The 15,322-nt window shown below is 34.6% G+C and overlaps 1 protein-coding gene across 2 annotated transcripts; it reads right to left on the bottom strand.

Annotated features, from left to right (window-relative positions):
* Positions 1-600: 600 nt before the first annotated feature.
* LOC111384505 (probable leucine-rich repeat receptor-like protein kinase At5g49770) lies at positions 601-7,476 on the bottom strand. 2 transcript variants are annotated; one of them, XM_023008786.1, is made up of 19 exons: positions 7,347-7,476; positions 6,491-6,617; positions 6,269-6,340; positions 5,959-6,033; positions 5,785-5,856; positions 5,534-5,698; positions 5,364-5,438; positions 5,214-5,285; positions 5,032-5,103; positions 4,874-4,942; positions 4,704-4,778; positions 4,519-4,590; positions 4,291-4,425; positions 3,733-4,202; positions 3,486-3,638; positions 3,239-3,378; positions 2,939-3,158; positions 1,778-2,013; positions 601-1,277 (listed from the first exon to the last, which is right to left on the bottom strand). In XM_023008786.1, exons 3-19 carry the CDS (start codon positions 6,325-6,327, stop codon positions 768-770), a joined length of 2,670 nt encoding a protein of 889 aa, XP_022864554.1. In that variant the 5' UTR covers positions 6,328-6,340; positions 6,491-6,617; positions 7,347-7,476; the 3' UTR covers positions 601-767. The 2 variants fall into 2 exon arrangements, with proteins under 2 accessions (XP_022864554.1, XP_022864552.1); XM_023008784.1 differs by lacking the exon at positions 7,347-7,476 and adding an exon at positions 6,898-7,198.
* Between the last annotated feature and the right edge of the window lie 7,846 nt (positions 7,477-15,322).

Here is a 15,322-nt window from a genome sequence, read left to right as displayed (position 1 = left end):
TTTATAAAAATAAAAAACCGTCACCTTACTAGACAATAATGTTGAAGTGACACTTGATAGAGCAAGTTGCCTAAAAGAAATTCAAAATTAATTACATACTAAACGAGTTCTCCAAACAATTAAAACTACACAAAAGTTACGTGTATTGTAGCAACATGAACGGTACAAACTATCACAATATCTTGTAAAAGAAGAACAATATTGTTGTTCCGTTAATCAAGAATTACAATTTTCGGCGAAAACTTGTATGGTCGTCCTATAAATAGGAAAAAAGACACCTTCCAATCTCTCAAAAATTGCTCTAATCAATAATTTTCAGAGACCTACTACACTTGTTTTCAAAACTCTACAAAAGCATTTCTTTGAAGGTTAAATTTGAGAACGTATCACCTCCAAGTAATTAAATCCCAGATGACTTTTCACCAATTTTCAATTATAAGTCTGCAATTAACCACAAAATCCATTCCAACTCACAATTTTAAACATTTACATTCATCTTCAACACGAAACATAAACGCATAATTTTGAATCTATTACATCAATGATCAAACTGTTAAAAAAAAAAAAAAAATTCTTTGGGGTTATACGGTGATGTAAAGATGTCGAAAAAATAAAAATAAATTATCCAATCCACAAGTTATGAAACAATTCTCTCACCATACATTGGACACAAAAGAAAACCTTGTAAATCTATTTGCATATGTAACTAAATTTATTTGACAAAAAGAGCAATTGTTTAAAGATTGAAAAGCCATGTAGTTGTACCGTTATTTTGGTTCAACTTTTGGTGGGAGCGCATATCCACCACTATACTTGAATGCATCACTCTCATTGGCATCCTTTCTAGGTACAGAATCGTCGTAAGGGTGTCTGCGGGTGCCTTTTGTAGATCCAAAGTCCGTGGCAGATGAGGATGCAGATGTTGAGTTTGTGTTTAGGCCATCATTTAGTAAAATTATTTCGAGGGACTTCACCACTTCGCTCATTGTTGGACGGTCTGAGGCTAGTTCTTCAACACATTGCATTGCCAATTCAAGAAACCTCGGGAATCCTATAAGATTCGGGGTGTTTCCAATGGCCGGATCCATCATTTCTTTTAATCCACAGTGCACTTCATCATTCCTGTTCATTGCTAGTCTTACTTCACGTACTACGTATTTTCCCTTCTCAATGGGCAGCTTTGCAGTTATCAGTTCAAGCATCACCACACCAAAACTATAGACGTCACTTTTCTCAGTTAATTGTTGTGTCATGTAGTATTCGGGATCTAGATAACCCTGAGAACAAGCACAAGCATTAGAATATGAAGTTAATCAAAAAGTTGAGATTTATCGACAATGAAAAGGCCAGAAAACTGATTATTTAAAAGGTTTACAGTTTAATGGGAGAAAAGCCTTTAATATAAAAGCAGAAGAACATGTCATTGAAGATTAAATTTATATAACTAAACCGTCTCCTCTCAAACGGTCTAAACTTTTAGACGAGGTAGTTCAACATAGAATCGAAAGAGATAGAGGTCCTAATTTCAAGTATTGTTATCACCCATTTATAAACAGTTATGCATGTATCGTGCCGTTAATAAAAATAAAACACGGCCTGCACGTGAGGAGCGTGTTGAAGACTACATTTAAATAAATAAATCGTCTCCTCTCTAACAACTTAAACTTTAAGATGAGGTGGTTCGACACATTCCAATTGATTTGCAACTTCAAGGGAAAGGAACACTTCTGGTCATCATATGAACATTCTCCTATAATTTAGGAGCAGTATTACTCACCAACGTGCCTTTAACTTGAGTGGAGACGTGCCCTTTGGAGGCGTCAGACATCGGCTTAGACAAGCCAAAATCTGCAACCTTCGCTGTTAGATTTTCATCCAACAGAATATTGGTGGACTTGACATCCCGATGAATTATTGGAGGATTAGCAAGCTCGTGTAGATAAGATAGTCCTCTAGCTGCCCCAAGTGCTGTACGTATCCTCCTCTCCCAACCTAGATGAATGCCACTTTTTCCTGTTCATGACATACAAATAAATTCCATGTGATTATTACAATTTAACTGGCTCCTTCCATCTATGGCTATAATAACATGAATGCATCATGAATGATGTTTACATAATGATGAATATTGTGGACTTAGATGGCAGATTATTTTGCTCAGACATTATGAAAAAAAATAAAAAATAAATAAAAAACACTCTTTGCATTGTGAAGGTTCAACAGTGTACAGCAAGTTCATAAGAAACAATAGGATTGCTTCATCTGTTGATCAGACTTCATTTTTCGAATTTTCTTTATATATCCAAAAACATTATCTGAAACGTTTGAGATAAGATTGCCATGTTCTCATGGCAGAGGTGTTCGTGAACTGATGCATTTAAATTGGATTGAATAATTGTGAAGCTCATCTCAGAAGTATAGTTATCTAGCCCCTCATCTTATAATCTCTTGCATGTATATTTATTGAACAACTGATAACTATCTTATTTCAGAGTGCATAAAAGCCGGGTGAAATACTTTACGGTGTCCTCACTCTTATAAAGGAAGTGATATTGAACTACTCAATTGCATTGTGTGTGTGTTAGTTGATTTTGGGATAAATGATTCAGATTGAAGACTTAATCTTGGGAATAATATCTTCTAAACATTATCGTTTGATTTCCCATGGTGGTAAAGCGAGGGGAATGAGAAATTTTGCAGCATATGTACAACTGAATATAGTCTATAAGATTATTTTCAATAGCAATTTCCAGTGAGAAACCTTTCATTACATCTAAGTTGTTTAAAATGCTTACACTAATGTCGTTTTGCTGCTGTTGTTTCACAGGTATAAGCCTTTTTGACCCTCTAGTTTGTTCTACTTTTTGTTTCATTCTTGGAATTCAGAATAAATAATGCAGCCAGTATTGCCTGGTATATAATGTGGAATCGAACTTACCAGTTAAACTCTCCCTTAGTGTTCCGTTAGGCATAAACTCATATACCAGCATCTGTTCTCCTTGCTCAAAACAAAATCCCACAAGGCCAACAAGGTTTTTGTGATGAACTCGTGAAAGCAACTCGATTTCAGTCTTAAACTCGAGTCCACCTTGCATGGAACCTTGTTGAGATCTTTTGATTGCAATTACTTGTCCACTTGAAAGAAAGCCCCTGTACACCTACAAAACACAAAGACAATTAATATGAGATAAGAAAATTCAATGCTCTACAGGTACCAACTAGTATCTTTATTACTAACTTTGCCATAGCCTCCTGAGCCAATCTCATTGCTTTGAGAGAAGTTATTGGTGCATTTCTTGATCTCGTCATAAGAGAACCATCTAGCTCCTTTTAGTTGTGGTGCTCCTCCACTATCTTTGCCACTTGGAGCCCATGAAGCTGGATGCAGGAAATCAAGAAATTAAGTTAAGAAATTTTTGTAAGGTACCATATCAACAACAGAGCCATGATATTACAACCCAATACCATATAAAAGTGAGTATTACCAAATGGTTTACTTAATGATATGGCTTGTTCAGCACGTTTTTTTTGTCGTAGAGCATATGTCGCCAGCCCGGCAAGCACCAGAACCAAAAATGCACAGCCAGTAGCAATTCCGGCGATCACACCTGAGCTAACACGAGTTCCCTGGCCTTCATCTGGACCAATGTAATTATTATTACTTGTTTTTACAGATTAATATTATGCTGATGAATTGCTTCTGAACTGGAATTATAAATTAATCAATTTTACCAGGAAAAATATATGAATCTGCTGTAAAATAGTATGGTCCAAACTCTTTTGGAGGCTTGTAAGTTTGCTTAGTTAATGCAAAACCAAGTCTCTGAACTTCTGTCCTATTGAAATACTTTGCATCGGATGGAAAAAGATACAGCTGCACCTGAAGATAGTCATCAACGTTGAAGAAGGGGTTCTGCAGAGAAACTGACCCAGGAGAGAGCTCTAGATTCACCCAAAGGCTCATTTCTAGAGAATGGAACAAACTCGCATTAGACAATTCCCTGAAGGAGGGTGCTCTGAAGTATAATGTTCCTTCATATGGGTAAGCACATTCACAACTTTGTGGGTTCAATTTTTCTTCAGGGGAACACATTTTGCTTCCACAATTTGCTAGACTGGTCGAATAAGGTCTAGGCAATTGTTGAAGCTGACAGTAAACCGCATTTTCTGGCGCAGTCTCACACACAGGGTTCCCAATTAGTCTGAAGCACATAAAAAGAGATTTGATTATTAAGGGTAAAATACACATGCCTATCTGCTCCAATTTCCAGGAGCAATGAAATATCTTACATTAATGTACTTTTGTATTCCGAACTAAGTATAACTGATGATATATCATTGTCCTGCAAATCAGTTAGTTGAAGCTTCTGGCTAACATTTCCGCCCATGTCTAATTTGTCACTCAAGGCATTATTTTTCAGTTTCCTGCCAGCATTTTACAACATCTCATCAATGAGCTTACTTCACTTCTTACATGGACATATCAAACTATTTGCTTTAACGTTATTGTAGACTTACACTTGCTGAATCTGAGGTAAGCTAAAAACTTCAGGTGGCAGCGATCCCTGTAGCGGTCCATGTTCAATTACCCTAACACCATATCAGATTTCCAAAATGAGATGGTTTTTGGTTCTTGATTTCTAAGGTAAGATTAGTCCTGGGTTTGACTGACTTAATATTTTTTGCATCAATTGATTACTCACAACGTAGTTAGAGACTGTAAAGTTGAGAACCATTCTGGAGCCTCTGTTTTCTGAAAAGAGTTGTTGCTCAAGTCCCTGCCAAAATGTAAAAATAGCACGTGTTCATGAACAAAATCAGTCAGAACTCAGAAGAGAGTATATTTCTGGACCAGTGAAACGGTATATCTTACACATAACCGAGGAGATTCATTCCGGTTAAATTTGGTAATTTACCAGTCAACATATTGTGAGCCAAATTCCTACATGATACAAATGAAATGTTAGTGAATCATCATTAGTCTCTCCCAGAGACATTTACATTCTTATTGGACTGAAACGATATACCCACAATTCAGTGATATTTGCGAGATGGTTGAGGTTTGACGGGACACTTCCAGTCAGGCCATTTCGATCAAGTCGACTGGACACATAAACCATGGTACACAAAGATATAGCATAATTTGGCCCAAAAAACAAAAAAGAAAAGTAGTGTGGAGTAACAGATGAAAGTTATGTAAGGAGTTTACTCACAGAACCTCAAGTGTCAGAACCTTTCCTATTGTGGATGGAATGCTCCCTTCCAATTGATTCCCATCGAACAGTCTACCATTGTTTTGCCACAAATAAGAATTGAATAACGGTTTCAAGATTAGAAAAAAGTGACGTTAGCCTCGAACTTACACGTGTATTAGAGACATATCCGAGCTAAAAAGCTTTTCTGGAATTTCACCTGAAAGCTGATTTTTGTTGAAATGGCTGCAACGATATAACCTCAGCAAACTCGGAGTGGTAAACAAATTAAATTATGTAAAGGAAAAAAGAACCCATTTGGAAAATTATAAAACACTCACAAGTGTTTTGCCTTTTTAAGGAAGTCAAGGCCTGGACCTAGCTCTGTTGATGATACAGGGAGAGGCCCTGTCAACTCATTTTCAGCAAGGTCAAGCCAATAGAGTTCAGAAAGTTTGCCAAGGGAAGGTGGTATATTCCCAGTTAGGTTATTGGTGTTAAGCGCTCTGCAGGTCATGTTTCAATTTCGTAAGATAAAGATGTGATTTCATAAGAACAAATCAATGAATACGACAATGCTAGAAATTCTTACAGAAAAGATAGGTTTGCAAGTTTCCCCAGTTCACTTGGTATATTGCCAGAAAAGCTACACCCTGCCAGAATTCTGCAGAAAATATATGGAACATACATAAACATTCATTGATCTCTGTGTCTAGCAAAAGAGATGAGTTGAGAGTTCTAGTTGTAATCAGTCATTAGATCTTACAATATGTTCAAATTTCGCAGATCTCCTAGCCGAGGAGAAAGGCGACCTGTGAAGCCAGGGTTGAATGACAAGTCCCTGCAATCAGTAGCTTAAAATATTGGGCTAAATATAAACATTCAGATAAAAAATATATTGAATAGTTAGTGAAAAAAGGTGTGCTCTTTGACGTTCATCAACATTCTTCTTGTATACAGTAATGGATATTGCCACTGTAAACTCAATATCAGAATAGATTTTATAGGCCAAGCTAACAAAAAGAAGACAAAAGAAAATTTTAGTTTCAGTGTGTGAAAGGTGTAAGAAAACTCACAAGGAAATCAGTTCAGTTAGGCCCCCAATATCACCAGTCATGGTCCCTGTTAGTCCCATTGTTGATAGTCCTCTGAAAAATCAAATGCATCACAAATTCATAAGCATCAATCGTCTAGCAAAACACAAGACATCCATGAAACCTTTTCCCCCACCCAGGTGTATTTCTGGCACCGATTTTATGCTGTTGACATAAAATACGAGTACAGGGGAAGATACTTACATTGCAGTGACTCGTAAGGTGGAGTTGTTGCAGGTAATTCCGTCCCAGGCTCCACAAGGATCATCTGATTTATCCCAACTCGGGGGCGTGTTTCCCCATTGATCTTTCAGCGATCGGAGTACAGCAGCTGCATCAACGTTCATTTTTCATTAATACAAATATGCTCTATGCATAAAAAAGAATCTTACAGAAACTTTATCACTCAGATCCCTTTTTATCATGCATACATAATATAATGAATATGATTAAATAATGTGCTTATATATCTGAGAACTCCTTTCAGCATTAACTATCAAGAGCTTCTATCAATTTTCTCCCATCCTCTTGAGTTTCTATACAATGGACATTCGTGAATTCACAACTTCCATTCAGACAAAAACGCAAACATTTCATCGGCAAAGCTATACCATCTTGCGGGTTCGTCTCAGAAGAGATTGCACTGATCCATGTCAAGAGAAACAGACAGCAGAAAAGCAGCCGGAAGGCTGCCATTTTTGCACTCCCCTTCAAATGAAAATATAAATTCTTTATACACTTCCTAGCAAACTGATCACACAAACCCACAATTCTCAAGGGATGACACTAAACAAAGAATGATATTTTCATACTAGCTCAAGTTATTGCTCTGCACTCTATCCAACTAACACTTTTTTTTTCCCACAAAAATCCCAACATCATGAAGACAGACACGACAAAGAAGAAATACTTAAACTTAACTTTTAATGATTAAGCTTGACTTAGAAGCCAATTCAATACTCGATTCCCCACTATGTCGAAAAAACATCATTGTTTGGCACTCTACAAGCATGACAAAACAAGTGTAATGATGACATTCGTTTAATGAATAGGGTCTTACAATTTTCTCCGTCGGCCGGCCATGTTAACGACTACAAAAATGACAGGCCCTTCCTGCTAAACAACAATATGCTTTACGACGAAATGGCATTTGCGTAACGATCTTCCAATTTCACCCCCTTGATCGTTGGTAATTTTATTATATATTTTCACTCTGTTACCCGCCATAAAATGTTTTAATAGACTTTGTAAAAAGTTTCTGGTGTTCTTAAATAGTATTGAACTGATTTGCTTGTGGCTATAATTAAAATTGAGTTTAATAAAAAGTGACTTTTAAAAAAAAAAAATTAATTGTAATTTATTTGTTTCTATTTTCAATTAATATTAGTTTTTCAAATATACGGTGTCTCTATATTCTTACATAATTCTTTTATATTTATATAAAACTCTAAATCTATCCCTATTAAAATTCTAAAAAAATAATTTTATGCCAAAATTATCCCTATTTAGTGTGGCTTTAAATTTTGTGAAAAATTTTAAGTCAACGTCGATAATTAATTTTAATAATATATTTTAAGGAATTCACATCTATTCAATCACAGGTTTCAACAAATTTCATCAAAATATCTTAACATCTGAATTTATTTATACCAAATAGGGACTATATGTTCACAAAACTTATATTTATATATATTGGCATCTCAAACCCTTGTGCCATTTCACCATTTTAATTTCCCTCTTTTGCACCAAAAATGTGGTTAAATCCCTTTCCAACCCCACACCATAATTTGCACCAAAAATGGTGCAAAATAGTGTAAATGAATAGTGTTACACCAAAAATGGTGCAACACTATTCGCTTGCTGGTTAATGTCCATTTTTATTAAGAGTATTTGTATTATTTTCTTTGTTATACAACAAATTTTAATTCTTAATTAACTATAATAATAATAATAATAAATATTATTATTATTATTATTAATTGAAAGAATGTAAAAGTCCAAAAACTTTTACAGATGATAGATATTAGCTAATGAATTTAGAGTAATAACTTTTATTTAGTTTTATTTTTGTTTATTTAAGTAAATTTGCATAAGGTTAAAAATGTAATATAAACTCTTTTTTTTTTTTTTAAAGCGAATAGATATATAAGGATGCTAGGAGAAAATAGTGACTCCCTTTTTTTATAAGGAAAGTTTTTAAGCTTAGCCAATTATTTGTTTGCAAATATATTTAGCCCTTGCTTTGGCTTCATTATAATTAAACTTTTGGGAAAATGTATTTTGTAATAGTAATTTTTTGAAGAATATGTAGTTAAAAAGAAAAAAGAATGATTTTGGATTTTCGTATAATATTATTTTATTGCAGAGTATATGCTTTAAAATAAAATAGAGAAAAACGAATTTTAGAATTAATGGGGCCCATATGGTGGGTTAGTTACTAGTGGGTTAGTTATATACTACATTTTTTTGATATACTTTAACTCTTACGATCGTCTGAGCATGTATTTGGTTGTCTTAATAAGTTAATTTTAATCTCCTTATAATGCAAAAAGTAGCGAATCCCAAAATTTTGTGGATAATAGAAGAATAGTAATTGTCAATGTATGATTAAAAATTAAAATTTAACTTAACTAAAAGTTGTAAATAACTTATAAGCAAACCAATTGCATGAAACTCATAAATTTTTGAAGGGAATTTTGCACATAGTGATTGTTTGGATTTCATTATGAGTAATTGAATTTATAATGTGATAGAATTTAGGGGTAGATAAGTAACTAATAGCCGTGGATATTAGGAAATGTGTGGTTAAAATTAATTGGCATAGATAGTCCTTAACCTATGTATTGATGTGCAAATTGTACCTAATCTTTAGATCTTGTGCTAACATCCGAACATTTCACTTATTAATGTGCACGGTTGGTCTTTTTGGATGATTTTCACTCAATTGATCAATATGATATAAAGATTAAAGTATCCTTATTTTAGTTAAATAAATAAAAAAGAAAAATTATAAAATATAAGACAAAAGGAAATAAACTCATATTACCAACCAATCCTTATAAGAGCATCTCCAGTGCAACTGTAAATCGTTTAAAAAATTGTTATATAAACAAAATAGAATATATTTAAAATTTACTCTCTAGTACAATTTAATAGGTGTACGTCAAGATGATATAGCAAAAAAAAAAAAAATTTATAAAGCTCCATCTAGGTTCAATAACTTTGTGAAACTTGATAAATCGGCAAAGTATATATTTCATGATTATATTAGAAGTACTTTCATGAGAAATTGGTTGGTAGAATGAGGTTTTTTTTTGGTGGGGGGGGGGGGGGGGTTTTTTAATTTTTTCTTTTCCACTTGTTTGGTTTTATCCATTTAACTAAAATTAAGGGTATTTAGTTTCTATCAAAAGTTTGACCTTTTTAGCTCTCTACTGGATGAAAATCATCCAAAAGGATCCATTTTTGTAGTAGAAGTTTAAGGATGTTTGATGAGGACATCACTTACTTTGGGCTATCTTTCTTTATCCAAAAGGATCCATTTTTGTAGTAGAAGGTTAAGAAAAATTATTAAATGGGAAGAGGAAGAAAATTGTGAGAACTATCGTCTCGAATGTGAAAGCTTCTCACACCATTGTACTAAACTCACATAGATTCTATTTTGGGGAATTTTCAAAAATGACCAATTACATACTTGTCAATACAGAACTGGCAAATTTTAACAAGTCTTGCAAAAATGGCCAAATTTGGTATCAAATTGTCTTTTATGCCCTTAATGAACATTAAGCAATTTTTTTGTCTTCTAGGACATTAATGTAGCTTCCATGAAAAGCTAAATTAATAAGAAGGTAATACCCAATGGTAAACGTCCCTCATTATCTATTAGGTAATGATCAATGATTTTGGATAGAATTGAAAATGATGAAGTAGAAAAATCATTAGCACAAAAGAATCTACACACTCGTAAATTCATAAGAAAATTATATTAATTAGTTTCGAGAAATTTAATCCCATCCACAATTCTCCATAGAAGGTAAATTTTTTCAAAATCTTGTTTTTGTTGATAAGCTTGCATTGAATAGTTGTTGTGATATATGATGCAAATGGATGATTAGATTTTTCAAACAATTAGTAGATACTTGTTATAAGATTATTAGAGTATTTTAAAATTAAATTCATGTTTGTTGTTTTGTATTTCTCAAACATGGTGTCACAACCTATTTAAATAACTTTGATATATGGATTTGTAATGGTTGTCATGTATTGACAATGCCATTAATGGAGGAATAAATTATTTGTAAGAATGGTTGTTGAGGTTGAAGAAGATGATAAATGCATGTAGTGAAGTATGTGACTAAACATCATTCTCGAGACATTTAAAATGTAATTTTTGACAGTATTTCAATGTCCAGAATTACATTTTATTAACTTAGGGAAGCTACCAAAGATTTTTTGAATGTCGTTGACCATATTGCTTATGAGTAGCATGTTTGTTTTTAGTATTTGTGTTAGCTAATATTTTTTGCGTTGACGATATCCAGAAATGGGAGGTGTAATGAGATTTGTTATCTCACATGGTGGTACATTCATCAACACGGAGGATGAGTAGAAGTGGTTTGGGAGTCGAACGACATCAATTGTTATTCAAAGAGACATTAGATATGAAGAGCTTCTCGATAAATTATTTGAAAAGTTTCAACTTGACAAAATGAAATTTCGACTCCATCTCAAATTTAAAGTTCTGAACATGAATGTACCCTCGTTGATGCAGTCGATGATGACGATTTGCAATGGTATATTTATGTGCACACACAAGCAGTCTTGCGTGTAATTGCAGATCAATATGATGTTGGAGAGCAAGAGGAGGATGTCAGAGTTGATCCTTTATCACCAGTGGAAGAGGCATTGTACTAGCATGAAGAAGTTGGTGTGTTCGAACTAGAAGAGCTAGGAATGATTTCAAATACTAATGTCGGCCTAGTTGAAGGAAATCCTTATATTGAAAACACAAACGAATCGTAAGAAACAACTACACACAAGGCTTCGACTACAGGCTTTGACTGATAAGTTTTATTTCAAAGTTAAAAAGTCGAATACTAGATCTCTTACTGTATGTTGCGTGGATACCAACTGTCGATGGTTATTACGAGCATCAAAGATAAAAAATTCAGATATATTTAAGGTTCAAAGTTTCATACCTAGGCACACATGTTCTTTAGATATTCGACGGAATGCACACATGCATGCAACTAGTTCCCTAATTGGACAACACATAATGCGATGATTAGATGGTGCAAACCAACCGTACGTTCCCACAGGTATTATCGAGGATTTCAAATGTGAGCTCGACGTACGAATTAGCTACAACAAAGCTTGAAGGGACAAAGAGAAGGGTTTTGAATGGCTCCGTGGTTCACCTGAAGAGAGTTTTCAAAAATTGCCTTCGTACTGTCATGTCTTAACTGAGAAAAAAACCCGGAATCGTTGCACACATTGAGCTTGATTGAAATTGTTCTTATACTTCTTCTTAACATTTGGTGCGAGTTTATGTGGCTTTCGAGATTACATGAGATCAGTCATTTGTATTGACGGAAGTCATTTGAAATGAGAGTATAAGAGAACACTATTAGTTTCTATAACGCAGGATGCAAACGTACAGATATATCCTATTGCTTGGAGAATTGTCGATGAAAAACAAATGCATCTTCAGATTGGCTTTTCACGAAGTTGAAAGACGTAGTGGACGACTCGGAAAGCTAGTATTAGAAATACTGACAATATCTAGGTTGTACCCACTTTCTCACCATGATGCTTGCATATGACATATTGAGAAAAATCTTATCACTAGGTATAGCAATAACAATGTCGTGTTCTTGTTCAAGCGTGCCACACTACATACCGCATATCAGAATTTGAACAGTTAATGGGTAGATTAGAAGCATTCAACCAGCAGTTACTTATTAGTTGGATCATGCTAGTACATCGTCATTGTCATGTGCAAATTTTACGATAATCGATATAATGTTATGATGAACAATAGTGCTGAGTCCCTTAATACAGTCCTTAGGCGATAACGAAGTTTTCTTATAACATCGTTGGTCGACAACATAAGGTCATTGATGCAACAGTGATTTTTCGAAAGGCAAACCACATTCGCCAAATGCTAGAGTGCCTTAACACCAAAGATGAAGGGAAAATTGAGAAAATCATTTGAAATTGATGCTACATTATGAGTACATCACTTGGACGAACTCGTATTGGAGGTTGGTAAAGGCACAAACATGTGCATCGTCGACCTTATAGGCAACACGTGCTCATGTCAAGAGTTCAGATATTGTGTGCACATGTATCTCGAGCAGCTTGTGCAAAGGAAAAATCACTTTATGATTTTTGTTCTCCGTACTATACCACACAATTCTGGTAAGCTACATACAAAGAAGTCATTCATCCAACTGCAATGGAATTCGATTAGATTGTCCCTCATTCGATTCATTCCATCCATATTTTACCTCTAACTCTACGTAGACCACCAGGATAACCTCCTACCCAACGGAGACAATCAAGATATGAAAGGTCGAAGAGTGCACGAAAATGTGGACAGTGCAGTGGTTACAGACACAACAGACAAACATATAGGAACCCAAGACCATTGACTAGTCCTGACACTTGAATGTTTTTTGTATTCATGTTAACATCAAGTTTGTCATTGATGAATAATATACTTTTTGCATTTTTACGTCATTTCCACAATTCATTTCAACACTTCGTACTTGTTGCAAGAACGTTACAAAATGTAAATTTCGTGAATTACGATTTCAAGATCATTATATATCCACATACTAAATTTCAAACGACAGTATTCAAAAAATCTTCGATAGCTTTCCTAAGTTAATAAAACATAATTTTGGACATTGAAATACTATCTAGTTTTACATTTTCAGTGTCATAAAATGTCGAGAATGATATTCGGCCAGATACTTCACCACACATGCATTTATAATCTTCTTCAACTTCAAAAAATAATCGTACAAGGAGTTTATTCATTAATTAATGGCATTTTCAATACATGACAGCCATAGCAAATCTAATCTATCAAAGTTATTTAAATAGATTGTGACACTATGTTTGAGAAATACAAAACAACAAACATAACAAACATCAAATTTGTCATTGATGAATAATATACTTTTGCATTTCCACGTTATTTCCACAGTTCATTTCAACCCTTTCTGGTCATTGAAAAAACATTACAAAAGATAAATATCGTGAACTACAATTTCAAAATCATTATACGTCCACATACTACATTTCAAACAACACCAAGGAGATATCATATCGACTAGTTCTTCAACTAACAAACTACATAAACTTCACCACTCCGTTCACATAAATAATGATGACGACAATGAGTTTCTTATTTTAAGTGGTCACAAAATTACCATGTTAAAAAACATCGACATGTCCTCGACAATGGACAGAGAAGATATCTTGCTACCATCATCGTCGTTAGAGCTTATGATGACGACATCTTCCATCACATCCAAACCGAGTCCAATTCGTCGATGTATTGAAGGCCAAACAAAAAATGGTGTTTGTTCGGTGGGATTTCGACTAAGATGATCTCAGGGTCGGTATTATGATCACCAATTGTCGTCTCACCTGGCTCACCTTCGTTTCCCAAATTAGGAAATAGAATTGGATGAATATTCACCCGACGACGACATCTCCCAGATTGAGAAATATAGGGAACAACAGCATGCATTTGTTCTTCATCGTCCGAGTCTATAATGATTGGGTTGTCCATCGAAGACTCGAGCGGGGAGAGGTTCACAACAATATCGGCATGAGGTGTTTCTTCGGTTGAATAAGACATAGTTGAAAGAAGTTCTTCCTGGTATGATTTTCTTGTGAAGAATTGTGTTTGAACATTGTCTTTCAACTCATATGGATGCTTATATAGATGTGTAAAGCATAGTTAACGAGGTGTAAGTGCGTTAGAAGAGTACAAACCAACTCCCACTCTATGTATTTACAATTGATTAACATTTATTTGACAAGATTGATTGACATTTATTTATTACCAGCATGAATTTATAATACGCATTTCGTTATAATCATATTGGGGAACATCTACGTCTAATCGGTTTATTTTAAGTCTTTGTCCACATTTTGACCCTCTTTATCTTGACACTTAACAGTTCATGTATTTCTTGACATTTTATCATGTTTTCGTCATTTGGAAAGTCGTTATCGACATTTGGACCCTGTTTATCTTGACACTTGATAGTTCATATATCTAGATCGAGATTTCTTTCCATGTCCTAGAGTTCTATACATTTCAAAAACTTCTTGACAATTAAAGTGTTGTTCTCAACATTATATACCTGTTAATCTCGACAACTGACATTTCAACTGTCAAGAACGATAGTTCGAACATGTGTGCACTATATAAGTCCTGAACAACATCTACAAACTGAAATAAAATACTCATCTCCATCTCGATTCTAAATAAATAATGAGAACTGTACCATCAACCAAATTATCTACTTAACGATGGTATACAAAATGAGGTTATAAATATGTTCCAAAAAAATAATACCATACTCCACCAACATTGTCAACTAACTACACACCTCTCTTATCCTTTTTACGATCGGACCAGGTGAAAGGTTTCCTAGTACTAGCATTTCGCAGCTTCACCCTAAGGGATGTAAGTTGAGGTGACGGTAGAGTATTGGTGGCAATCACATCTGAGGACTTCTTGGACAACTCATCCACATTGCCACCATCTAGTTTGGTTGCCTCGATGTCGACAGCATCTATATCGGTTGCCTCAATGTGGCCAGTGTATGCTTCGGTTGTCTTAACGTTGCTAGCATGTGTGTTTGTTGCCTCGACACGGCGTTCGTCAGTTGTAGTGTTGAGCAAGGACAAATCATCATAGTAATCCCGTGTATGCATATCTCCATCACTGTCAGCACAACCAAATGCACCATATTTTTCAACACATGTTGTGTCCCAAATTTTGTAACCACA

Source organism: Olea europaea, unplaced genomic scaffold (assembly GCF_002742605.1).
Source record: "Olea europaea var. sylvestris unplaced genomic scaffold, O_europaea_v1 scaffold293, whole genome shotgun sequence".
In the NCBI taxonomy this organism is placed as follows: domain Eukaryota; kingdom Viridiplantae; phylum Streptophyta; class Magnoliopsida; order Lamiales; family Oleaceae; genus Olea; species Olea europaea.
Note: the sequence above shows the minus strand (reverse complement) of the source record. Positions and strands in the feature narration are given on the sequence as shown.

Bases quoted from the DNA above. Each gene is read 5' to 3' on its own strand.
- LOC111384505 (XM_023008784.1), bottom strand. From the start codon at position 6,982: ATGGCAGCCTTCCGGCTGCTTTTCTGCTGTCTGTTTCTCTTGACATGG. The intron at 5,286-5,363 runs GTAAGTTCGAGG...AAACAATGGTAG, and splicing joins GATATGTCTCTAATACACGT to ACTGTTCGATGGGAATCAAT. The intron at 5,104-5,213 runs GTGAGTAAACTC...TTATGTGTCCAG, and splicing joins GTTCTGACACTTGAGGTTCT to TCGACTTGATCGAAATGGCC.